This window comes from Psammomys obesus, unplaced genomic scaffold (assembly GCF_907164565.1).
Source record: "Psammomys obesus unplaced genomic scaffold, mPsaObe1.curated_primary_1811, whole genome shotgun sequence".
Classification (NCBI taxonomy): domain Eukaryota; kingdom Metazoa; phylum Chordata; class Mammalia; order Rodentia; family Muridae; genus Psammomys; species Psammomys obesus.
In genome coordinates this window covers 51,122,063-51,148,729 of record NW_026585895.1, presented here as the reverse complement: position 1 = coordinate 51,148,729, position 26,667 = coordinate 51,122,063, and the positions used below count along the sequence as shown (strand labels likewise).

The window sequence follows — 26,667 nt, the reverse complement described above, 5'->3', positions numbered from 1 at the left end:
AAATAGGCCGTGTGAGGTAGAGGTGTGGTGGCTTGTTTTCCTGTCAGTCTTGAGCTTAAGGGCAGTGTCAAGCTGAGTAGTCTTGAAGTGTTTTAAGTGGCATGTGTGCCTAAGAGATTTACTGAGAGATCGGATTGATGATTTGAGGAGATGACAGGAGTATCCTGGTGTGGGAGAAGGCGCTGGAGAGTCACTCATGGAACTCCCAGGCCGAGCTACACTGCAGACAGTTGCTGATGGGGGTGGTGGACACCCCTGGATGTATGGAAGGTAAAGTAAAATGAGGCAAGGGTGGCTGGGTCTGGTGCTTGAACAGGGTTTGGGGGCAGGGGTTGAATTTGGCCCAGGATTGGTGGCTTGTATGGACAACGGTCACCAGACAGTGAGGTGTGGAATACTGGAGGAGACCTGGGATGTAAACACTGCACAGTGGGTCTTGGAGGACTGCATCAGTTTTTATTACCATGGGCATTCAGACTGCCGCCTGTAGGTGTTCATATGGATGAACTAAGAGTTGCCCAGGGTTCTTAATGTGTGGGGCTTGGGTTTTTAAACGGGAGTAGCTTGACCAGACGGTGTGTCCAATCCACCTAGAAAGCTGGCTCTCATGTTAGCACTGTGTTTCTGCACATCCCCTCTAGACAGCTGTGCCCCCCCCCCCCCAGCTAAGGAGAAAGGGTTTCCCTGTGGCTCATTTTTCTTTCTTTTCATGGGCAATTGGACTCCTAATGAGAATGTTCTCATCAGGAGGTCCCAGGAAGTCTCCATCCTTGAGTGACTTGAGTGATTTGCCAAACTGGTCTGCCATGTGTCGCTTTAACTAACACTTGCTCCAAGCAGTCCACAGGGTGTTGTCACCAAGCTCTTGGGACCCATGTGTATGTACTGTCAAGGCTGAGAAGGTAATTTTCTACTTATGTGGAAATTAATTGTCAGACGTGGTAGTGGAGTATCCTGGGGAGTGTGTGTGTGGTATGGAGAGAGATGATGGTTTCTGGCCTGGCACTGTTTGCCAGTGATGTGTAAACTGTTCAGCTATGTCACAAACCTAAGGGGCTGGGTCCATGCTGAGTAACGAGGGTCTCCAGAGGATGGTCGTAACAATGGCTGTCATGCTTCTTCCAATTAAGAAAGAGCTGAGGATACCTTACTCTTTTGAGACATGGTTAGTTTTGAACAGCCTTGTGCAGAGAAGGGTGAACAACATTCACGTATATTCCTCTGTTGGCCACTCAGAGCAATTACTGGCAGATTCTTCATCAAATCCCTCAGTTTGCCTTCTCAGATTTCCTACTGCTACTGAGAAGTCAGAGACCAGCCGTGATTTAAATTAACATGTTTAACAAAATGTGTGCAGTTGGTTGTGTTATAATTTTACATGCCTTGAGTCTCAGCAGCTGAAATGTTCAGCTTTTTTAGGCCTTCACTATCACCAGGGCTCCCTTTATAGTGCACCTAAATAATTGCAGTGTGACTGTGGTATGGCATTTGAGTGTGGCTGCTCAGAAGTGAATGGGCCCCACTGCATCCAGCAGTCTGTTGATGCGGACTGCTAAGTCTCCAGCTCTCTGCTGAGCACTGGAGCAGCACTCACAGCCTGGCTACCTAGAGAAAGAGAGGTGGGAATGTAGCCACAACATGGAGTGTAAACATGTGTTTAGCTGAGAGTTCCTACCTCATTACCTGGTATGCCAGCTAGTTTATATCAGCTTGACACAAGCTTGAGGCACTGGAAATGAGAGAGCCTCAACTGAGAAAATGCCTCCATAAGATCTGGCTGTAGGCATTTTCTTAATTGATTGATGTGGGAGGGCCATCCCGTTGTGGGTGCTACCATCCCTGGGCCGGTGGTCCTGTCTTCTTTAAGAAAGCAGGCTGAGTGAGCCATGTGGAACCAACCAGTAAGTAGAACCCCTCCATGGCCTCGGCATCAGCTCCTACCTCCTGGTTTCTCCCCTGACTTTTTCCAGTGATGAACAATGATGTAGAAGTATAAGCCAAGTGAACCATTTACTCCCCAGTTTGCTTTTCTTGATGGCATTTCATCACAGCAATAATAATCCTAAGGCACCTGGGCTAGGAGGTCCAAAAGATCTAGAGGAGAAAAGAATGATTTGAGCCAGGCCTAGTAAGATGGGCTGAATGTCAAATTGACAGTGATTGCAGGGTGGAATTGGCAGCTCTTAATATAATCAGGCAGTCATGTAGGAAAGTGTATTCTACCTAGGTGAGAGTGGGGCAGAGTAAAGGTGCACACAGGAACAATGGTGTGTGGTCAGAGTCCCTCCAGTCTGGTTAAAGACCAGTAAAGTTGGTCTTTATTCAGAGCAGGAATTGCAAACTGCAGGCCACAACCTAATTGGCTGCCTGTTTTTGTGAAAATATTTTGTTGAAACCCAGCCTCATGTCCCCATGTCCATGCTGCTTTCTCACCTGCGTAGTCAAGCTGAGTAGCTTTACTGTGTGGTCACAAAGCCAGTGGTAATCATTGTCCTGCCCTTTTAGGAAAACACTTAGAGCAAGTAAAACCATTGTCTTATATTTAGCCACCAGAAGGTAGGAAAATGGTCCATAACTACCACAATTATGCCTGGTTGAAAAATGTTCCCACCACAGGAGGCATAAGGGACAAGGTGTGCTTTCTACTTCTCCTCTCTGACCCTCAGATGGGGTCAGGTTCCAGACTGTGCTAAGTGCTGTCTTCTTGCCCACCCTTCTTCGTCTCTTTGGTCTGAGTGCACACCACTGACCTTGAGTTTGGCGGGGTCCACCATGTGTTCTTTGTGCTTCTTCAGCAGAGGGGCTGCAGAAGAGAGCAGAGTCCAGACTGAGAACAACTTACAGCCCAATCATTTCAGGAGACAGCGGGAAAGAAAAAGGCTTTTCATCTTGACCACCAACCATCTTGAACCCAAAGTACCTCCCTTTGGTTATCAGAGACCACTGCCTCATACAGACTTGCTCTGAAGAAGGGAAAACAGAGGGCGGCGTCCAGTCCATCCTGCACCAAAATACCCTTAATTCCATAGTTGTAAAGGGAAGGCTGGCTTCCTGACACACTTCAAGGTTTCTTGACTGGACTGAAGTTCAAATTGACATATACAGGTTAACAGGAGCAACCCATGTTTAATTGTGTGGTCAGTGGGTCTCCTAAAATGTGAGGCTCCAAGAGGGTGATTGCTGCTCACAGAGCATGCAAGCTCAGAAGGGACTGGAGTGTCACAGTTCTCCTCTGTGGTGAGATGTACCAGGGACACACAGATCCAGAGGGAAGAGCCGTGTTGCAAGAGAAGATTGTCTTACTAGTTAGATAAAGTCTGCCACATCTTCAAAGTGTCCCAGCAGACCAGGGTGGCTTCTTTTCCAGGGTGGAGATATGTCCCACCAGAGCAACTGGCTGCTTGTGGTGTACAGTGACAGCATACCAAGAAAGCTGTTGGGGGTGGCACCCTTGGGCCTCTCCTTAGTGATGCCTCCAGGTGAGCACCAAGCCGCACAGTACCTGAACACTGCCTGATCAGTCCCTGCTAGCCTGTGCTCCCATCCCTGGCCCTTAGAAGCCAACCAGAGCTGATGTTTGTAGCTTTGAGCTATGGAAGTTCTAGGACACTGATCTGCAACAGTGGGAACCAAGTGTGTGAGAAGCAGGCACCAGCTGTTAGGAGAACATATTTAACATGGAAATCAGAGACAGGACTCAGTTCTAGAGTCTCCCTTAAAAGTTGGCCTTAGGACTGGGATTGGAGTTTACTCGTGCCCTTTATGCCAAAGACAAATGGGCTAAGGCATTCTCATTAAGTTCATTTTTTTGTTTGGTTTTGAGACAGACCCCACTCTATAGCTCAAACTGCCTGGAAGTCACTGTATAGCCCAGGCTAGTTTCAAATTCTGTCAATCATTCTGCAGCCTTTTAAGTGCTGGGACTAAAAGTGTTAGTGTCCCCCATCCCACTACCACCAGGCTTTCCAGTAAGTTCTCTCAGAGTTGTTTCTGTGCTGACTCCTGTAAAGAGCATAGATTTCTTAAGAAATGTCTGATCTATGATGTTGTCAGGGTAGTAACTCCATAACATGTAAGATTTAAATGGTCATTTGAAGATTTTTATTGACTAGTAGAAACCCAAGGGGAAGACCAAATTCATAGCTTTACATCTTTCTTGCAGTTTCTTCTAGAATGTTGTACTAGTAAAAGTTATCCCCTTTTGAGTTCAGAGCTTTCTCTTAGCGGCAGAATTAACCCATCTTGTTACCTTTTTTTTTTTTTTTTTTTTTAAATCTTGGCCACTGGGAAACTCGAAGACAAATACCCACAGCTGGTGCCATACATCTGGCTACGCTTCTACTATTGCTTTTAAACTGTCTTGTTAGGGGTTTTGTGTTGCCTAAAGAAACATGACCATTAGGGGCAGAACTGTCCTTAACTTCCTTAACTGTGTGGTAGCACTGTGGTTTGCTTTGACCCAGCTTCAGAGCAGCCATGTACCTGTGCTACTCTAATTATTAGCTGAGTTATTTAATGAGAGCTTGCTGACTGGTGAACTCTGGCTTCTGCTTCTCCCCAGGGGCAAAACCTTGCTGCTGTTTTGATTTAGGAGAGTTTACTTCTGATCCTGAGGGAAAGTGGAATTGTTCCCAACAAGCTCAGCAGCAGCTTGACCTGCTCCCCCTCCTTGCGCAGTTCAGTGCCTTCTGCCTCTGTTCAGGCCTGGTGGGCAGAGGAGAGAGGAAGCTGACCTCCTGCTTGCGGCTGTGGCAGCTGGCTTGTCTCTCCTCTTGGGGTAGAACATTTTAGAGTTTGGTTTTGCTTTTGCATTTCCTGTGTGTAACTTCTTAAGCAAAGTGGGTTGCTGAAAATGTCACTTGGTATTTGTCATTTTGTGCCCAGAATAACATTCAAGACCTGTGAAACAATGAGTCGTTGGCAGAAGAAGTGTCATCTGTGCTATTTATTACTGTGTGTGTTTTTTTCTAGACTGTTTCCAGTGGATTTTTGGTGCTTCTGTGGACATGCATAGCACTAGTGGTGTTGCTTGTCTGGCACATCCTCCATCCCATTTACATTCCACCCCAACACCACAAAGCAGTTAAACAAAACCCCAGTTGGACATACAATGTAATCTACTCCTTCATTGTAGCAGTGCAATGACACTGTGTAGACCCCGTCTTGCATCTGCATGTACACAGCACCTTGCTTAAAGGTATATAGTGTGTTTAGGAAGATCATGGGTCAGGAAAAGTAGCTGGAAAGGCAATTGGGCTTCATACCAGGAACCAACTAGTGAACAGGCCATGTGCCCATCAGTGCAGTGGGAACTTGAACATGGCCCATTATGAAAATGAAGATTTGAGTTTCTTCCCTTGTCCTGGCCGCCTACCTTGCAGTGGACACTTTTCATTTACTGGGTGATCATGAAGCCAGTATGGACACAGGTAGAAATGGGACAGGGAAGGATGGTTTTGTAAAACAGTAGGAAGATAGCTCGTAGGCAGTGCTTTCTAACTTAGTGGGCTCTGACTCTCCTTGAGGGGCTATTAAGAGCTTGCCCTGTTTCTGATCAGTGTATGGCTGAGAAGAAGTTCCTTGGGGAGGCAGTTCCTGCTTACTGGGTCAGAAGCACACTTTGAGAACCTTTGGTGTAAGCTGATGCCCTTGCTTTCCAGATGAGAAGAGGCTAGGGCAAATTGTGTCTGCCAGCTTGACAAAATGGGCTAGTGACTGAACCAACACTAACAACGAGGTCTCAGAAGGGAAAACTGTGTCCCAGTGTCCATGATTAGCAGGCTGCTGTGGTGCTGTATACCCACTTATTTTTCTGGGGTTCACTTCCAACCGTCTGACAACCTTGGGGAAACACAGGCCCCACACAGTGCCATTTTAGGCATCGGTTGTCTGCACAGGGCCCCTTACCTCCTTTAAGGGAAGTTGGGTATGTCTACGCATCAGAGCCAGGGCACATGAATAACACATCTCCTTAGAGGGCAGATGTGCCTCCAGCAGCCGTGTTTATGCTCTGAATTGGCTCTCTGATGGCAGTGAAGAAAGCACACCTACAGCCCAGGTTAAACTCCTCCTAGCTGCTTTCTGTCCATTCTGCTTGACCCAGCATACTTGTCCTCCACACATGCTCTGCTAACTCCCCACCCCAGTGTAGTACACTTCTAGTCCACTGCAGACTCCTGTGTGGAAGATGTCAAACGGTACCTCTGCTTAGTTCTCCCCTGCCTTACTCCTCACTCCTCTCCCAGGAAACCCTTCACAAGAGCTGCTATCTAAAGAAGCCATCCCAAGGTTTAAGCATCCCCTTCTGGAAGCCTTGGGGAGGAGGATCCACAGTGGTGGTCACTCCCCCACTGCAGCCTTTCACAGCAGTGACCTCTGGTGTTCTGAGGAACTAGCCCAGGACTAATTTATGGCATGAATCTGAGCTCCCTTTAGGTTGATCTTTTGGTAAGAGGTATTTAGAGTTCAAAGCTAGACAATGTGCTCCTTGGCTGAGTGGAAGCAGTTGCCTGTTGTTGTGTTTCCAGCCCACCTTCCAGGCTGCTTTAAAGGTGAAGAGACAGACAGCCTTCTCAAGCAGCCCAGACTTTACCCAAAACACTGCTCTCAGCCCCTGCTACAGAGAACATAAAATTATTACTGTAAAAAAAAAAATAGATATTTCAATCCCTGCTCTGTGGTAGTGCTTCCAACTTGTAGAGAAAGTTGGAACTAAAAAGTATTTAACAGGCAGCTTCAAAAAAATTCATGTAAAGTTTACTGGCTGATAATTTCTCTTGTGGGGCATAAACCCATTTACAGATTCAGAACAAGGAATTGGGTGTCTTCTCAAACATTCACAGCAGTGCTTTGATTCAGTGCTTGTGGTTAAGATGTCCTTGGATCTGAGATCACAGAGCCTCAAAGACACACTTACACTCTTAGACACAGTGGTGAATCATGGCAGACCCAGGCTTCCTGGAAGAAGAGGAAGTGGTATGTTTCCTTTCATGGTCACTTCACATCTTTTGGAAATTTCCACTGAGCCCAGTGGACTCTTCCTGTTGTCCCTGCCTTCCTCCCCTGAGGAAGGTCTGTTGGGGTCTCACATGCTTGGGCAGGGCCTTGCATGGTTAGAATCCTGCTTCCTTCAGATCTGGAGGGACTGTGCTTTGGGCTGTTGGGCCCTCTGCAGACCCTTTTCTTCCCAGTTGATTTTGTTGAGAAAATCCAAGGTTTTCCAAGTCAATTGAAAAATTGCTTTCCTTCTGGAATGTGTTAGAGGGGCTTCAGATTACTTTATTTTCCACCAAGGATGCAGCTGGCTTGCAGGTCAGGTCAGCAGAGGGTACAGAGCTGAGCCTCCAGCTTCCGGCCTGCTCCTGTACAGAGTCAGCTTCTTGGGCCTCTTGGATCTTCCCCTGGCCAGTTTTGGAAAAGGTAACACTCCCTCTCTCCCTCCTTCCTTCACTCCCTCCCTTCTTCCTTCCCTCCCCCCATCTCTCTCTCTTCTGTGTTGACTGGGACTTCCCAGGAGAGGAAACAGCTTACCTGTATCTACTTTCTTGATTGCACATATAAAGGTGCTTAGGTTTGGGGTGCACTCCTGCAGCTCAGGAACCCTGCCATTCCGATCACCTTCATTTTTCTGGAGAATTAGTGCCCTAGAACAGAATCCAAGGACAATATGCATGCTTTCCCAGCCCAAAGCAGGTACTAAGTGCACAACTGTGGCTGTACAAACAAGTCTCCAGGCAAGGGGGAGTTCCATGACCACTGTGCTCCAAAATATATTGGTCATCACCCACTGTCACGTGAAACAGACCTGAAGGAAACACTGTGGGCTGCTGATGCTCTGCACCTGTGATAGAGTACTTGGTTGGCCTTACTCCTTGCTGGGGTGACTATTGTTAGCTAGACTTTGAAAGCTGGCTGTTGGGTCGACACATACATGTGCAGTGCTAATATAGACCTCTGGGTTCAGGCCTGTTTCCCAAAAAGGAGGGCCTCCCCCCTGAGATGAGAACTTCCTCGCTGTCAGTTTCTTTGAGTATGGGTCCTGCTCAGAGCCTCTCCTTTCCTGCAGCCAGCCTCTTTCCCTGAAATATTAAGGGAGTGCTTATGGAACTCCAGGTCACTAGTGAGAGCTGCTAACACTGCCTCGCCTAGAGGCCCAGCCCCTTCCCTGCTTGCCTGAGAGAACATGGAGCTAATGTCTCATAGAATTGGTGAAATAGTGACAGAGTCAGCTCTTTCCAGGTGTCTTACAGTTTTTATGCACTTGGTTGTGGCGTGGAGTATAATTTCTCACCACAGTCCAAAGCCTCCATTTCTGATCTTCCCTTGGGAATGGTTCACCCTTTCCCTTCACCTGTGTGCCCATCATGGTCCTTAAGCTCTGGGACCTGAGCAGGAAGCACAGCCCGTGTTGTGACATGGTCAAAGTCACGTCTATCATCTTTCAACCCATAACTTACTGCAGCACCTCACTGTGCCAGCAGCAGGAAGGGCTGCCTCAAGCCACTCACTACTGAAATAAGTGTCACCTGACAGCAATAGTCCCGCTCTTGCCGCCTTTTGCTCTGCTTCATGGCTCAGCCTGTGAAAGTGACTTTGGGGCCTGCTAGTCAACTGTGACCTGTAAGAAAGGGAAGCTGTGGGAATAGTACACATATAGGTGGTCAGGGTATGTGTGTCTCTCAGGGTGCATGTTCTCACCCAACTCCGACCCTGCCCTCCCAGATTTCACTGTTTGTTGGACTCAACTCACACCCTTCCATGAACTTTTTCTAGATCTCTCAAAAGACATTTACCTCTTCAGCCTTTAGCTCTATTCAGAACAAGGGTCTTTGCTTTAGCTGTCGAAGCACCTGTGGGCAGGACTTCCATTCCTGCCCACCCAGGTGCCTTCTGTGGCTGCAAATGGCCAGTGTGGAATTGATTGGAGTCTCTCAGCCAATTTGTGGTCAGTGGAATGGGCCGACCCAGAATCTGTAACACTGCTTATTAACAAGGGATCGGAGACAAACTCCTAAGGTTGAACAAGACAGGTTTCTGCCTTTCTTCCCCCAGCCCTGGAGCTGCCAAGGTGTAAGCCTTAGGACAAATGAGGGGGCCATCTGTCTCAGGAGACTGCTTGCTTCAAAACAGGCCTAAAGTGTTATCACCAAAGAGATAAGTAAGTCCTTTCCATAAGATGCAGTGCCCCCTGTCCTGGAGATCCTTCACTGCAGCCTTGGTGGATTTTTTTGGTGGCCCACCAAAAAGTTGGTTGACCCTGCTTTAAGCCATCTTCTGTCAGCCTCCCCAGCAACTCCCAGCAGGAGTTTGAAGTTGGGTGGCCCCTCAACTTTTACTGAAGCCCTCTCCCAGGCATGAGGTGGAAGAGTGCTAAAGAAGTAGAGGAGAGTTAGCACCAGTAGAGGAGATGACTGGGCTTTGTCAGTGCTCACAGACCACACTTACAACTGGGAACCTGACAACTTCAGAAGAACCTCTTTCCTGCTTTCCAGCCACATGCTGGCAATTCTAAGCATCCCTGAACTACATGTTCCTCCCATTGAGGTTTAAAAATACATTGTAGTCCCTATCCGTTACCCTCTCCAGGTCGGAGCAGGGTGTGGCCTCAGCTCCTCCTCCCAAGCACTCTGCCTTTGATGTGCTACTGCTGCTTATGCTGCTGTTAACAGTCAGTGACTGCTCTTCCAGGAGCTGATTCATTTTTACAAGTCTGCTGGCCAGAAAGACTCTCTAGTCCGGTGCAGAGTTGCTTTCCCGCTCAAGGCTTAGAGCACATCCAGCAGACAGCTTTCGTACTGGGCATGAGTTTCAGAGAGGACAATGTGAAGCCTGACTACAAAGCTGTGCATGTGTGGGTGTGTGTGTGTCTGTCTGTGTCTGTGTGTATCTGTCTGTGTTTGCGTATATCTGAGTGGATGAGTAGATGGGTAGGTAGGGAGAGGAGCTGCACTCTGCACCTAGTAGGTGCTGGTTTGTTAGAAGGAAACAACCTTTTGAGCTGACCTGGAGGAAATATTACTCCAGGGACAACAGTAGACCCCAAGCTCTCCCACCTCTGGACTTGGGTCTGCTTTGAGCCGTCTGTAGAGTGCATACCACTCTCCTACTGCTAAACCAGACACTGCTGGCTGGCAAATGCACCAAGGTTGGGCTCAAGTCCCATCACTGCTCCACCTCCTCAACCTCAAAGCTTCTGTATGAAATGAGGACACAACCACTCTGGAAGGGGGCCCTGGGATCAGATGAGATGAGGCTTCAGAAAGCCTCTGGTAGGAAATGGTCCAGGTCTTGTCACCACCCAGACAACACATAGCCATGCATAACTCCACACCTGACAGTGCTCTGTACACACAGTGGTAGTGGCATATGTATGGGGGCAGGGCTTACATTTGGCTGGAAATGAAGTGACCTTAAGTCAGTGAAGTCTGGTTTTGCCTGAATCAGTATGATTTGTGGCTGTAATTCGAAAGCATGAGCCTTTGGGCCAAGTGTGCAGTCTAGCACTCGGAACACTTGGCATTGATGAAGATGCTTCATGACAGAAAAGGTGGCTGTGATGCTGTTTCACTATGACTGGGGAAGGAACTGTGCTGGCTTTGGCCAGAAGGCTGAGTCTAGAACTTCCTCTGGGCTCCAGGTGTGTGGAGTGAGTGAATGAGCAGCTGGCCAAGCTACCTAGTGCTTGCTCGGTATGGCCTGATTCAGTCTGTTTTCCAGAGGGAGAAGGGAAGGGAGGGGCAGGATTCATGAGAGAATTAAAAGGCCGCACCTCTGATGTGAGTTCTGGCTCCTGGTCCACAGCATTCTGTCCAGCTTTCTGCACTTCCGTGCTCTTTGCTCTCAGGCCCTGCAATCCCTAGCATAGGAAGTGTGGAGGGGGCTTCCTAGCCTGGAGCCCAGCTAAAGGTGAGCGCATCTACTTGGATTCCACAGCCATGCGCTACTAGAAGGTATAACCTAGAAGCAGTTACAGCCAGCCTAGTCCCGGGAACTTGCGTGGCATGGAAGAGGAGGGCCCAGAGTTGCCCTATCTAGTTTGGGCATCCTAAAAACGGCTGTGTGAATAAAACATGCTGGAAGTGTAAACTCCATACTGTAGTGGAGTGTAAGAAAAACAAAAAGTAACTCAGGAATTGAATTGTCTGCTGGTCAGTGATAGTTTAGGTAAAATGGGCTGAGAGTGCTATAAATTGTCTATGTGGCTCCCATTGGGCTTCTGCTGCCAAGTAAGGGCCCAAAACATCCACCATTCTCTAGAGAACTAGAGGAGGTGGGAGGGACAGTTTTTTGGCTCTGTTACTTAGACCAGCTTGAACACATAGCTGACACACATCACCTCCAGTCAGGTGGCACCCTAGGTACAGTGAATGCACTAGTTGTTCAGGTTACAGAATTATTGATTCTTCTGTGCTTATTGATGAGCATGTATGTATTTATTTACTTGCACTCGCTACTAAGCTAAGTGCCAAAGTGCAAGGTGACTGTCAGGTAAGTAGAAGCTCCTCTTCCCTGATTCTGAACGTGGGAGGAAGGCAGTAAGAGGTGGAGAGCAGAATGTGGTCCTCAGATGCTCCTGCCTTGAGGATCAGGCCTTGAAGCCAGTTGAGCTTCCTGATTTGGACCCCAGTCAGTGTGGGAAACACATTGAAGTCAGACGTATAAGGAACTTATAGGTTGAGAAATGTGTCCCCAGAAGTGTGTGCCCTCCTGTGTGGTGGCCTTGCCTCAAGTGAAACTACTCCCTTGACTCCTGGAATAATAGTTGTGCTTTGCCATGGCTGTGTAGTTGCAGAGATGCTCTCTTAACATGTGCTCTTCTTGCATGTGGCCTCTTTGTGTGAGTCATCTATGCTTGGTAGGTGGGAATAGATGGTTAGTCCCATGTGGTGTGGGATTCCATTTCCTGAAGGTGCCTTTATTTGCCCATCTGCTGTCCTCAAGCACCACCACAATACTCCTCTTAAGACTCTGCAGTGGGGGTGGGGGGAGCTTCAGATTCGTATCTAGCCCCCTCTCTCTCCTCCCCTTCCTTTTTTTTTTTTTTTTTTTTTTTTTGGTTAGGTTTTTTGAGATAGGAAGATGACATACTTAGTATTTCCATGCTTGGGTCCACAGGTGTGGGTGTGGTTTATTGGACAGGCCTTTGAGGTTGCAAAACTTCAAACACCGTCTTCCCCCGTCCTCACATGAATGTCTCTATGTTGAGTAATATAGGGTTTTTTAAATATGGAAATTGTTGCTTTCAGCTCCCCTCAGCTAGGGCTGTTTTTAGCATTTGCTTATTGAGTGTTGGCAGAGGTCTGGCGATGTTGCCAGATGACAATGATGGTTGCTATTTACTAAACATCTCTTCTGGGTCAGGTCTGTTGGCTCCATCCTTCATAGGGTCATATTTGATCCCCATAACCACCAGAGGAGGAGGTGGGTCTGAGTTAGGCCTTTTCCATAGGCAAGAAGAGGTAGAAGAGAGACTTGAAAGAGACCCAGAGAGGTATCCATGTTAATGGCCAAGCTTAGGTTACACCAGACCATCTGACTTCACAGCTGTGTGTCCTAAAGTGCCCATGATACTCTCCACCCCCTCAGCTTCATCCCTACTTTACAATCTGCAAGATCCTCACAGGGTACACACTTAAAAATGAAGTCCTCGTATTCAAAACAGTTCTTCCCAGTATGCTACAGACACTTTGCCACCCAGTTGCCCTTCCTCCTCTGGCAGGGGTAAGGGGGTTGAATGAAGTAAGCGATTTCTAAAGCCTTCCAGCATGCAGTGCTGAGCCCAGTATAGAATAGGTAGCAAAAACCAAAGGCCAGAGCTCTGCACTGCTGCAGGCATTGCAGAGCTGCTACAGCGAGTCCTGTCTATAGTGACCTTGACTGTGTGACTCTTGGGGTGGGTGTTGCTTAGAGGCTTCCCATCTCAGGGTGGAATTAAGCCTTGACAGAAACCGCTACTAAGTTGGGATCCCAGCTGCCACTGCAAGTTACATTTGAAAGGCCAGTTGATCACACATTTGTCAGTAGCAGACAGACATCTTTGCTAGGCCTGCCGAAGGGCAAGCAGAAGATCTAAGAATGAAATCTTGGCACGAGGCGGGGCACTTTGGAAGAAACTGGCCAACTTTGTGTGGTTTGATCTGCTTGTTTTTTTGCTGAGATTGATCTGTGAGTAAGCTGGGTGTTCTCCTTCACCCTTTGTAGGTAGGGGGCATGCAGCTCGTGTCTACTTTAGTAGCACTGTTGTCACGTACCCAGAAATTATAATGTTACGTGAGCTGCTCTTCCCAGGTAGAAAAGGACTAGCATGGTAGTCCTTGGAAACCTGTGACCTTTGTTGCTAATGCCCCACCAAACAATGAGGGACTCAATTTTAGCTTCTATTAGTGGCCTCTCAAGTTTTTGCAGATGTATAGGTCATAGAGCGCCAGCGTTTAGCATTTCCATGTGGAAGTGGGCTTTTTCCCAGTGGTTCAGCACAGCTATGTGGAAAACATGCATGGGGGTGTGTACGGCAGCCCCCAGTTGATTTAGGTCTTACAGCAACTGGGTCCCTTAACCTTTCTGGTATAATTGTAAAATCACACAGCCCCTTGGAATTATTTGACACTGTAAGGTTAAATAAGGGACATGCCTTGCAATCTGTCAGTTTAATAGGACATTCTCCTACGTGGCCAAAAGACATACTGAATGTGTCTGCAGCAGCATTGTAAATAAAAGCCAAAAGCCAAGATCAGTGAGCATTGGTAGGAGAGCAGAAAAAAGCAGTATTACAGATGAAAGCAAGGATACCTCCAGTGCTATCCAGTGGATAGCTAACAGGCCTATAGAGACTGTATACAGAACGCTTCTATGTTGATGCTCACAAACTTGTAAGTTAAACTATATATGTGGATGGAAATTATGAAAACAGGAATGACAGCCCGAACAACTGCAGGGTGGCTACCTATATGACAGGAGAGTAGCAGTGGCAAAGGAACTCCAGAGAGGCACCCTCCTCTGTGGCCGTGCCTCCCCTGTATGGCTGGGTAAAGTACAGGAAAGCAGAAATGCATTTCTCCCTCTTAGTTATCTTTCAGTTGCTAATAGGACAGCAGGACCAAGGCAACTTATAAAAGAAAGCATTTATTGGGGCTTACAGTTTCAGAGAGTTAGAGTCTAAGACATTCATGACAGATAGCATGGCATTAAGCAGGCAGGCATGGTGCTATAGCATTAGCTGAGAGCACACAATCTCATCTACAAACAGGGAGAGGGAGGGGGAGAGAGTGTGTGTAAGAGCACAAACAAACTGGCTAACGGAATGGTGTGCGCTTTTGAAACATCAAAGCCCATCCTGAGTGACACACCTCCAACAGGACTGCACCTCCCAAACAGTTCCACCGACTGGGGACTAAGCATTCAAATATATGAGCCTATGGGGGCCATTCCCACTCAAACCATCACACCCATCGAAGTGGCCACCGTGTTAGTATGGCATGAACCACACCATTATTGCATGATGGTAGTGCTGTTTGACAGGTAGGGAGTGTGTATTTTTGACCACATCCTCAGTAACCTGTCTATATGTGTGCAGCCTGGTCTACAAAGCAAGTCTAAGACAGCCAGGGCTCAATTATACAGAGAAACCTTGTCTTAAAAAAACAGAAGGAAGGAAGGAAGGGAGGGAGGAAAGAAGAGAAAGAAGGAAGGAAAAAGAGAGAGAGAAAGAAAAAAGAAAGAGGGAGAGAGAGAAACAGAAAGAAAGTCTTTACAAAGATGCATTTACATAATCTTCATTGCAGTTTACCAGCATGAACCGCAGGGAATAACAGGAGAACAGGAGCCACCTGAGGCTAGTGCACTATAGTTCTTTGGCACTGCTCCCTACTCTGGTGATCAGCAGGTGTGTGAAAGGGGCAGGAGAACCTGGTTGGGCTCTTGAGTGCCTGTGACTGGAGCTGTGGACAAGACTATCCTAGCAGCAGTGTTTGTGCAAATGCTACCTGCCTGCCACTGCTGGTCATTACAAAAGTGCTTCATCTGCATTTTATAGCACAGTTTGAGAGATCCTGAAAGCTACCTGAAACCTGGATTGTTCACCCATCATTTCAAGGGAAAGCAAGAGGATAGCCTAGTTCCTGCTTTCCTGATGTCCAGAGTTGGGAAGGTTGGTTGTCATTACAGGTCATCTCTGTTCTCCACATGACTTGCTGGTTGTTTTGTACCCACTAACCGGCCTGAGAAGAGTGATGTATTGACGAGTGCCTCAAAGTGTCACCACAGCTTCCCGGTTGTGTCTCTACCCAAACTGAATGCAGGAGCAGGCAGGCAAAGGTGGGTGAATTCTGTCACCCACTTCCTGGCTTTGATGGCAGCTGTCTGGAGTAGGTATCTCTGGTTCATGGTCAGGGCCAGCCTTGTCCTCATGCTCCTCAGGTGTTTGGTGATTTCCACATTAAGGTGGAATAGTTGGCTGTGAGTCTGACCAGCTCCTTAACCCTGAGTCTCCCTATAGTACCCAGGGCAGCAGACCCTAGAGAAGAGGAAGCTGGTTCACCCAGCCAAGTATCTGAGGAACTTGGCCATCACAGCAAACCCAAGAAATTATAGCCTGCCCAGACTTCCCTTTTAAGCCTGCTTTCCTTTCTCTTCTGTCAGCCTGTCTTATACAGATTAGTCAGTTGCTTTCACATCCCAACCAACCCAGAGCCTGGCCAGGAGACATGTGCTGTCTTTTGGAGGGTATTACAAGGCCAGCATCAGAAGGAATAGAACGGATGGAGTAGCAGTGAGATTGATTAAAAAGCGGGTATTCTTCTTTGTAAATGTAGAAGAGAGAATATTGGTGAGGCCTTCTTTAGTCAAGAGAGCTACAGGTCATTGCTGGAGGATAGCCTGATAAAGGTCTTTGGGCCATATGGATTCAGAATTTGACTAACCCTGCATCTATTAAAAGTATGTAGACAGGTTAGCTTCTGTGTTGAGTGGCTACCCTGTGCCAGGTCTGTTGATAAGTGAGGTCATACCACAATTCACCCACTTCTAGCTAAAAATACAAGTCAGAAGTACATTTCGAGGAGGGCTGATGGAAATGTTCTGAGCATATCTGGGCTGAGCTATGATGTCCTGTGAGCTAGGTGCATGAAACACACTTTCAAAAAAGATTTCTAGACCATCCCAGCCTGCCTCACGCATGCTCAGAACACTTATATCAGCCTACAGCTGGGCAGAGTTCTTCAGTACAAGCCCATTTCCTCATAGGGTATACCTTGGCTGCCAAGCATGTCCTATTACTTAGCATATACCTGTATCTAAGGCTTCCAGCCATGCAGGTCACTGTATAGCATCAGTTGTTTCCCTCCATGGCCCAGGCTTGCAAGAGTGAGCTCTACCACACTTGCCTTAGCTCATGCCGTCAGCATGTGAAGTGCAGTGTCTCCTGCATATGTTGTCAGTCTCCATCACAGCATCCAAAACAAGGAGGAAAACAGTGTCAGCCCCACTCTGAGGAGTTAGAGAACCACGTGTCAGTGTGCTGCCCAAGCTCTTGGACTTCAGACTGCTATGACACGCTTCACAACCTTCAATTACAACAAAGTGTAAACTGTAAATAGACCTGCCCTGCTCTGGTGGGCATGGAGGGAGAAGTGAGGGCTTGGGAATCCCACCATTCCACTTTATCTGCTCTGACTTCCGAGGGCTGCTGCTAGTCCTCCCGACCAGTGGGCCAGGTGTACTTCCTTCAGCCTGGTGTCCACCTCTGCCCTGGAGAGCAACGGCTTCATGATGCTCTGGAGTCCCAGCCTAAAGCAGGGTTTGCTGTGACTGTGTTTGAGTGCAGGCCCGAGGCTCTTCTGTGTGGTGCTGAGTGCCTCTGGGCTCCCTGGCAAGCTTCATGGGCCAGGGTTTATCTGATCCTGTCTGACCACTTGGAATGTCTTTGACCAAGAAATTGAACTTTGCTCGTAAGTTGCATGCAACAGTGACGACAGTGACAGCCCTGAAATACAGCTACTATGTTTTTTGTTTGGTGACAACTTTTACTTTAGCACTAAATTGCTGGAATTTTTAAGGGAGTACTTTTTATTTTTCAAAATTATAGATACCTTACTTCCCCATGGCACATGAATGTTTTGTTCTTCAGTTTTCGAGCCAATTTTGAGTATGTTGTCTATGGCTCTCTGCTGTTGCTGAAAGCAGCAGTGCTGTGTTGTGTTCTTGCAGCGGTAGAGTATTGGGTGATTGGTGTGTTCATTTGTTGAAGAACTATTTGCTGAGCATCTTCTGTGGGCCAGATGCTGTCAGTCCACCAAAGCACACAGGTATAGCCCTCGGTAAACTTGTATTCCTTTTTCTTTGTTGTTGGTTTTTTTTTGTTTTTTTTTTTTGTTTGTTTGTTTGTTTGTTTGTTAATAGACAGGGTTTCTCTGTGTAGCTCTGGCTGTCCTGGAACTTACTTTGTAGACCAGGCTGGCTTCAAACTCACAGATCTGCCTGCCTCTGCCTCATTAAAGGCATGTGCTGCCACCACCTGACTCCAGTGAGGATGTTTTTTGTTTTGTTTTGTTTTGTTTTGTTTTGTTTTGTTTTGTTTTGTTTTGAGACAGAGTTTCTCTGTGTAGCCCTGGCTGTCCTGGAACTAACTTTGTAGACCAGGCTGGCCTCAAACCCGGAGATCGGCCTGCCTTCCGTCCCAAGTTCTGGGATTAAAGGTAGGCACCACCACCCCCTGGCCTAATGAGCATAATAAGAAAGGTGGCTACAGATTACCAAATTGCCCAGTGTGCTGGTTGTTTGTTTGTGTCAGCTTTATTGAGATGTCATTAGTGTGTCTTATTTGCTCAATAAAGTGTACAGTGGAATGCTCTTGAGTAACTTGCTGGCTTGTACACCATCTGGTGAAAATCAGTGGATTTTAATGTTATCTGTGCTCTCCCCGAGAAGAGCCCATGTTCCTTAATGGTCATTCTCCATCCTTCTCTGTTTCCGCTGCAGTGTTAGGCAGCCACTGGTCTACTTTCTGTCTCTGTGGACTTATTATTCTGGACATCTCAGACCAATAGAGTCACATAATAAATCATCTTTTCTGTCTGACTGTCATCATTTAGTATAATGCTTTCAAGATTATCCCTACTGTTGCAAGGTTAGGGCTTGATTTCTTTTTTATTCCCTAATACCATTCCACTGGGTGTGTATACTATATTTTATTTATTCATTCACAGGCATTTGGGCATTTTAATTATTTTCACCTTTTGCCACGATGAAACTGCCGCTCTGAGCTTTTCTGTGCATGCCCTATAGATATTTCTCTTCATGTCTCTTGCATAAGTGCTTATGAATGGAATTGCTAGAATGGTGTGTTCAGTATTATGGGACCTGCCAGGTGTTTGCCAGTGTAGCTGTTAGACTCCCAGCATCAGCCTCTGAGGCTCCCAGTTTACCCAGTCCTCACCAGCACTTGCTGATACATGTTGTTTTTAGTATCCCTTTCTGCCTTTTTGCTCATTTTAAGGGTTAGTTGTCTACTGCAGCCAAATTGTAAAAGTTTTATTGTCATTGCTCTTGTTATTTTTACATTGCTGCATAGTGAATGCAGGGCTGTGTCTGAGTTAGGCAAACTCTCCACTTAGCCACATCTCACTGATATCCTTATTTGTTTGGTTGTTTGTTTGAGGTTTTTTGAGACAGTCTGGCTATGTGGCTCAAGCTGGCCTCAAATTTGTAATCTTGGTGCCTTGGCCTCCAAAGTGCTGTAATTTGAGGCATAAACCATGATGCCTCCAGCTCCAGCTCCCCAGAATGCTTTTCCTTTCTGCATGCAGTCCCTCATCAGATACGTCATCTGTAAATTCTTTCTCTGTCCTACAGGTTGTCCTTTCATTTCCTTGATGCAGTCATTATAGCACAGATTTTAATGTGGAAGGAGTTCTAATTTATCTGTTTTTATTTCTGTTACTTGTGTCTTTGGTGTTACAAATTTGGTGTTGGGGCTCAAATCCAAGGCCACAAAACCACTTGTACTTCTTCTGAGTGTTTTAACTCTTTAGCTTTGGCTTTAACGCGTATATTTAGATCTTTGACTTATTTGAAGCTCATGTAGTATGTGGTGTAAGGCAGGGGTTCAGTCTTTTACAGACAAGTGCCTACTTGCCCTAACACTGCTTATGGAAATAGCTGTTCCCTTCCCCCATTCAGTAGCCTTCATATCCTATTGAAAATCAGTTAGCTTAGACATAAGAGTTTATTTCTGGAGTCTCAGTTCTGTTCTTGGATCAGTGTGTCTATCTTTATGCTGTAGTGTACTGTCTTGATTTATGTGACTTAGGTTTTACGTTGAGATATATTGGTCATCCAGCTTTGCTATTTGTTTTGTGACTGCTCTGGATCTCTCATATTTCCTTGCTAGTTTTAGGGTTAGCATGCTGGCTCTTACCAAAAGAATTAAGCTAGCAGGATTCTCTGGAATACCAAGTTGTTATTAGGAAATATCACTGATGTAACAATATTAAGCCTTTTTTTCCAAGAACATGGAATATTTTTCTACATAGTTTAGTTGTCTCTAATTTCAGCAGTATTTTATAGTTTGCTTAGTATAAGTGTGAAGTTTGTCTTGTCAAATTTATGTCCAAGGATGTCCGGTTTTTTGATATGACTGAAAGGTTTTTTAAATTTTACTTTGGTTGTTCATTGCTATAGTATAAAGAATACAAGTATAAAGTATAAAGTACAAATAGTTTTTGTATGTTGATAGTGTGTCTTGTGGCCTTACCGATAATTTTTATTGTTTTCTTTTGAGACAGAGCATTATATAGCTCTGGCTGGCCTAGAACCCACCGATACAGAACAGAGTAGCCTGGATCTCACAGAGCTTTGCCTTCCTCTGCCTACCAGGTGCTGGGATTGACAATGTCCTGCTACAGGAAGTTGTCTTGTTTTATTTACTATGGTTCTGGGGGCAAAGCCCAGGCCATGGACACACAAGAAAACCACCACACTCGCCCCTGAGCTGTCTCCCTACCCAGTGCTAGCAAAACTCTTCAGTGGATTGCTTAAGAGTTTCCATATACAAAACCATCTCTGCAAATAGAAAGATGGATGTGCTACTGCACACCAGTGACCCAGAACTCCAAAGGCCAAAGCAGATTCACCGTGAGGCCATCTTGAGCCACATTATGAGACCCTATTTAAAACAGACATAGACACAGAGGAAGGGCTGCAGCTTCCTTCTGAGCTGAGTGCCTTTTTTCTCTTTACCCTGTAAGAATCTTCCAGTCCAACACTGACTGGGAGAAGTGACAACAGACACCCTTGACTTTTCCTGCTTTAGGAAAGCATTCAGTCTTTTATCTTAGGCCAGAGGGTTTGCTTTCATTTCTGTCTTTGCTGCCACCCCTAAGACCTCGTCATTTGTACTTCCCTGCACTGAAGAATGAGGAAACCAATTCCAAAGACCTTCCCTGATAGGTTGTTTTGGTTTGGTTTGGTTTGGTTTGGTTTGGTTTGGTTTGGTTTGGTTTGGTTTGGTTTGGTTTTTCAAGACAGGGTTTCTCTGTGTGTAGTCCTGGAACTCAATTTGTAGACTAGGCCAGCCTTGAACTCACAGAGATCCACCTGGGTCTGCCTCCCAAGTGCTGGGATTAAAGGCATGCACCATCATACCCAGCTCCTGCTAGGTTTTAACATCTGTATACCTCTCTGGTGTTTTTACTGTTTCTCTTGGACATTGCTTAGATGTCATATGGAACCAGCAAGGTCTTTTGTTTTGAGACAGGGCATTATGTAGCCCTTGCTGGCCTAGAACCTACCTATACAGAACAGAGTAGTCTGGGTCTCACAGAGCTTTGCCTTTGCCTGCCAGGTGCTGGGCTTGAAGATGTCCTGCTACAGGAAGCTGTCCTGTTTTATTTACTATGGTTCTCGGGGTGAAACCCAGGCCATGGACATTTTAATTTTAATGCATTTTAATGCAAGTTCTTCTTAATACCCCAGAATGGGTATTCTGGGAGCTGGTGAGATGACTCAGCAGTTAAGAACACTGGCTGTTCTTCCAAAGGTCCTGAGTTCAATTCCCAGCAACCACTATAAAGGGATTGCATGCCCTCTTCTGGCATGTAGCTGTACATGCAGACAGAGCACTCATACATTAAAAAAAATTACATACATACATATATAAATTTTGGGCTGTAGAGTTGGCTCAGTGGTTGAGAGCACTTGTTGTTCTTGCAAAAGAACCAGGTTCAATTCCCAGCACCCACATGGAGGCTTACCACTTCCTCAGGCACCAGACATGCATGTGGTACACAGACATATGTGCAGGCAAAGCACACATTAATAAAATAAATCTTTTTAAAAATACTCCTTCTGCCTACCTCTGTTGCTCATGATTCTGATCACCATCAAAACAGGTAGAATTTACAAAAATCGATACATTGTAAGCAAATGGGTTCTGAGTTGGGCAGTGCTAGGCAGCCTTTAATCCCAACACTTGGGAGGCAAAAGCAGGTGGATTTCTGAATTCGAGGCCAGCGTGGTCTACAGAGCTAAATCCAGAACAGCCAGGGCTACACAGTGAACCCCTGTTTCAAAAAGAAAGGAGGGGGGTGTTTCACATGCCCTTTCCTGTGACTCTTTCAAGAAGGAAATCTTAGCTTAAAGACCCAGTCATTTCTATAAGAAAGCGCAGCTTCTGCCTCCTCATCTAACAGTCAGGCCTCTGTGTTTTCAGACTCTCAGCGTTCTCATCTCTCCTCCTTCACCATGAAGCTGATGGACAAATTCCACTCTCCTAAAATCAAGAGAACACCATCCAAGAAGGGAAAGCCAGCCGAGGTGTCGAAGATCCCTGAGAAACCCGTGAGCAAAGTAAGCTGCATCTCTAGGTGTCTCTCCTGGCCCGGCCTGCAGGCAGCTGTGGGCTGCCTGTGTGTAAGTGCACTAACTCGGGCCATCTGTGTCCCTAGGACCCGGGGCCTCTAGGATGGGGCGTTCCTGTCCTGATAGTCAGTCCGGCCAGTGGCTTGGACAGTCCTCTATCATCCTTTGGGCATTTAAAGTAGCTCAGAGCACTGTGCTCACCTGGTGCTGCCTCCCACCCTGGGGAACTCTCACACAGGGCTCTGATGGCCTGAAGCTCAGGGTCTAGGCTCTGAGTCTCACAAACCCAGCATCCCGTCTAAAGACACCCTCCAGCACTAGTGAGCTCAGCAGGGCCAGCTGAGTCAGATGTATGGGACAGCTGTTGATTCTCATTAGCCTCTCCCTCCAGCCGGCAACGTCCATTTCAAGCTCTGTAGGAATCCAGGTTTCCTCTCTTCCAGGAGGCAAGAGACAGATTTCTACCAGAGGGCTACCCTATCCCCTTGGATCTGGAGCAGCAGGCAGTAGAATTTATGTCCACCAGTGCTGTGGCTTCCAGGTCTCAGAGGCAGAAGGTCAGTGTGACATTAAGAACAATTGGGGTTGCCTTGCCTTCCACTGCAGAACTCTGGTCCGTGGTCTGGGGATGGAAAAATACCTGTGGTGATGTCATTGTGTCTTAGCTGGGTGACAACTATATGGGCTCACATATTTGATATAATCTATCTATCTGAGTGGTCTTGATGGGGAGGGAGCTCAGACTCCACAGCCAAAGTTTGGGTCCTTTTAAGAGTGATGTCTAGTGGGTGCTGGGGCTGATGGGCAAGTGTCACCTTTCCAGAGTGGCTGCTCTCCCCCTGAATTGCTGAGATGATGTGTATGGTTTATTGAGAAGGCTTCTAAAGCCTTGGGATGCTTGCCAACTGCAAGGTTCTCAGCAAGGAGCACCTGTGTCAGCAGCACTGACACTGACAGGGCCTCTTCCCTGCCTTATGCTGAGTGTTTCACCCCCTCTCTTCTCAACAGCCCTGGCCAGAAACCTGCCCTGCTTAAAAAGAGTCTCTATAGATGGGGGGGGGGGGGGGGGAGTTATTTAGCTAAAGCCACAAAGTAGTGCTTAAGTCAGAATTGAATACAGACCCTCGATTCCAGAGCCTGAGTGTTTGGGGCTCTTTTGTGGTACTGAGGGTCTGACGGGGCCTCAGGCCTCCTAGGCAAAACTTTTACCCCTGACCTACAGCCTCAGTCCTGGGTTTTGTTTGTTCATTTTGTTTTGTTTGAGATAGGGCATGGCTTTCTAGCCCAAGCTGGTCTTAAAGTACAATCCTCCTGCCTCTGTCTCCTGAATGCTAGGATCCCAGGTATATGCCAGCATACTCAGCTGCTATATGTCTTCTGGGAAGAAATCAACCCTGAATGTGTTTGTTAATGTCTCACAAATCTAAATGTTCATTTTGGTGCACTACTTTATATTAAAAAATACAATTAACAATGTAAAATGAAATCAAGTTTTGCAGATGAACTGATCCCCTGTCCCTGTAACTGTCCAAGGGCAATTGAATGCAGAACTGTTGTCATAACTGTCAGTTTAATGTGGCTCGCAAACATTCCCGTTTATGTGGGCAGGCAGAGCACCTTGAAAGTCTAATTAAAGAAAAAGTAAGGTTTGTGAGCCAGAAACTTGTGTTGAATGACTTGCTGCCCATGAGCAAGAGGGCAGTACTTGGCATTATCAGGTGCTCTACTTCCATATGGATGAGCCTTGAGCAGAGAGGGGCTTGCTGTGTGTCATAGAAGGCACAGCACACACACCTTTAGGCCATGCAGCGTAACTGACCTACTGACAAACAGCTTGGCTCTGCAAGAGAATGCTGATAGGAAAGTGCTGAGCACTTCAATCCTGGACTCTTTCCTTTCTTTATGTATTGTCCAAAGAAAGGTCATGCAGGAAACTTTGATATAAACATACCCTTCACTTAGCAAGGTGTCTGCAGGCTCCAGCATTTTCAGTTGTCATTTCAGGAGGGTGAAGCCCGAGCTGCTGGATGTCCCGTAGGTAGGAGGCAGTAGTGCTGGCGAGCATCCTGTAGCAGCAGGCTGTCTTCCCCAAGGCCCTAGATGTTTGTAGTGCTGAGGTGAGTTCTGCCCTAGAGCAGGAGCGCCAGTCCAGCCTCAGCGGTAAAACTCAGCCCTGCTGTCCCAAGGCCCTTAACCAGTGTGAACTGCTGTTTAGTGCAGCCTCCGGAATAGAGCCTGCTGCAGCACATAGGTGAGAGAGGACAGTGTCCAGAAGCCTTGTGCTATGGGGAAGGTGCTGCTGCCTGTCATCATATGTTGTTCATTCTCTGTCACCTCTTACAGATTATTTGCATATATGTTTCCTGTTATCCCACATGTGACTTTTTCTGTTAAACACACAGGAGTTGAGTGCAGATCCAGACTATTGCTGCTCCCCGAGTTTCTCTTTGTCCAGCCCCTGTGGTTCCATACCTGTTGCTTTATTTATTCTGCTCTAGCATGTGGAGAGGGCTTTAGTTATTTCTAATAGACAGTATTGTCTGTGGCCCAAGTTTTCTAATTAAGTATTTTGTCCACTATATGCCATTGTCTTTCCAGCCTGGTTTTATCTAGACACAATAGTCTTCTCATAGAAAAAAAGATGTCAGCTCTTTTAGAACATTTTAGCAAGCCTAGCATTGAGCTGTATTGTTAAAAGTAGCAGAGAAAGTTTAGTCACAGCCTGAGAGTCCAAAGCTGACCACCGTTATCTATATGATCACTTAACAGTGTCCAGAAGGGATGCAGATCAGATGAGTTTTCCAGCCATCAGGGCATCTAGACCTTGGCTGGATCCTGAGGGCTCTCCTGTGGACTCCTAGAGCGTTTTCCCTTTTAGCTCTGCAGGTTTCGTGAAAAGCAGGCAGAGAGATGCCCCTGCTGTAGGACCTGGCACAGCTGAGCTCTGTTAGTCATGCCTTCTTGCAGGACCTGGCTGTCAGGTACAGAAGAAGGAATAATGTCTTTACATGATCCTAGTGCCAGGTTTTTGTTGTGTTATGTTATTGTAGCCCTGGCTGTTTTGAAACTTGCTATGTGACCAGACTAGTCTGGAATTCAGAGAGACTGACTACCTCCGACTTCCGAGTGCAGACATTAAAGGCATGCCCCGTCAACCCAACCTGGTTCCAGTTTTTACATGCTGATTCTAATTGCTCCCCACCCACTGTGCTTCAGTGCTATGAACACAATTTAGTTTCCATGAAGCAGAGAGGCCAGGGCTGCCAGTAGAGCAGGGTCCCTGATGGTACAGGCTGGGTGTCTAATGCTGCTCTGATGTGAGGCAGTAGCTGAAGACCAGGACCGTTTTGTATTCCTTCGTTTTCCACTATAGCTGTACTGTTCTGTTCGGTGGCTCCGGACAGAAAAAGCACAGGTACTGTGGCATCACACTACCAGGAAGGAGAATGGCACGTGCGCGCACGTGTGTGTGTGGGGGTTCTGTGTTGCTGGGACCATGTGTGTGAGAGCAAGTCTAACCATGATGTTAGGCTGGTCTCAGACTTGTATTTTTGCCTCCTCTGCCTCCTGGATGCTGAAGCTGTGAATGTGCACCACCACACGAGCTTCCTCACACTTTTGATCTGCCTTTTTTTGTACTGTCCAGACCATGGAATGAAACGTACTAGGTTCATATTCTAATTTTGTCACCCAGCTGTGGGATTTGGGGCAGGTTACCTACCTACCTACTCCCTTCCTAGCCTCAATTTCCCCACTTAAGAATTAATCGCATCTGTTCTGTGGGGAACCTGAACAGAAACAAGTGCATCCGAAGTGTAGAGCCCTGTGGGTGGCTTGAAGCACTCAGAGTGGCAGCTGTGACCTGGCTCTTTCCTCCCTACTCCGACTTTACAGCCTTTCTCCTCCTGCATTTTCATACTGACCCTGGGATGGAACCCATGGCCTTTGTTATGGTAGGCAAGTGATCCCTGAGCTCCAGCTTCAGGCACCTACTTTGACTTCTTTCATATCACAGGGCAGATGCAGTCACCTGTCCACAGACAAGGAACTGGAATCTACTGTCCCAAGTCCAGCTTGGTGTGGATCTAAGCCCTTCCTAGGATTAACAGCCTCACAGGGTTCCCAAGCTTCTGGGGACAAGTGGTAGTAACTACTCCCCTTGGGTGGGAGAGGTATGCAGGTTGACTGTCATTCTGAGGTGACTATAGCCCAGAGTTCTGACTGCTAACCACAGTGGAACACCTGAAGGGCTCAGAGTGTACAGAGCATTAAGAGACCATTGATTAAGGCATGGGATTTGTTAGAAGGTAACAGATGCTGCCTGACTTGGCTGAGTCCTTACTTGGCTCATTTATTGAGTCCAGTTAGCCTGGCCTGTATGTGGCTGGTTTGATCTCTCAATGACAGGAAAAGCCTTTCTGTTCTAGAGTCCCTGCGCTTTCAACTGTTCCAGCTCCCGCTTCACTCTTGCCTGTGTGTGTGACGTGCTTTCTAAAATACTTCCTGTTTCCTCACCAAGTTTATCACTGTTGCCTTCCAGCACTTTTTGATGTGCCAAGACAGCAGTGTCTGTTTTCATTGTCCTGCTGTAGCCTTACTGATCTCCATGTTGTCACGAGCACCGTGTGTCCTGGTTACTCAGCCTGGCCCAGCCATGGTGGGTTACGGCGATGTTGAGCACTCTTATCCAGGCAGTAGAGAAACCAGAGCTCAGGCTCTTGGAGGCAGGCAAGATAGGAGGAAAACAGTGAGGACACAAGGAAGGCTGAGGGCTCTTGGTGGTCTACAGAGCACCCCAAGAAGCCATGCCAGGCC

At 46.9% G+C, this 26,667-nt stretch overlaps 1 protein-coding gene across 1 annotated transcript in view; it reads left to right on the top strand.

The window, feature by feature from the left end:
• Rapgef1 (Rap guanine nucleotide exchange factor 1) overlaps positions 1-26,667 on the top strand; it is a 114,291-nt gene that overhangs the window by 33,184 nt on the left and 54,440 nt on the right. Inside the window, exons 2-3 of the mRNA XM_055600073.1 lie at positions 21,704-21,840; positions 22,296-22,409. Coding sequence (XP_055456048.1) covers positions 21,704-21,840; positions 22,296-22,409 — 251 coding nt within the window. The remainder of the gene's footprint in view (positions 1-21,703; positions 21,841-22,295; positions 22,410-26,667) is intronic.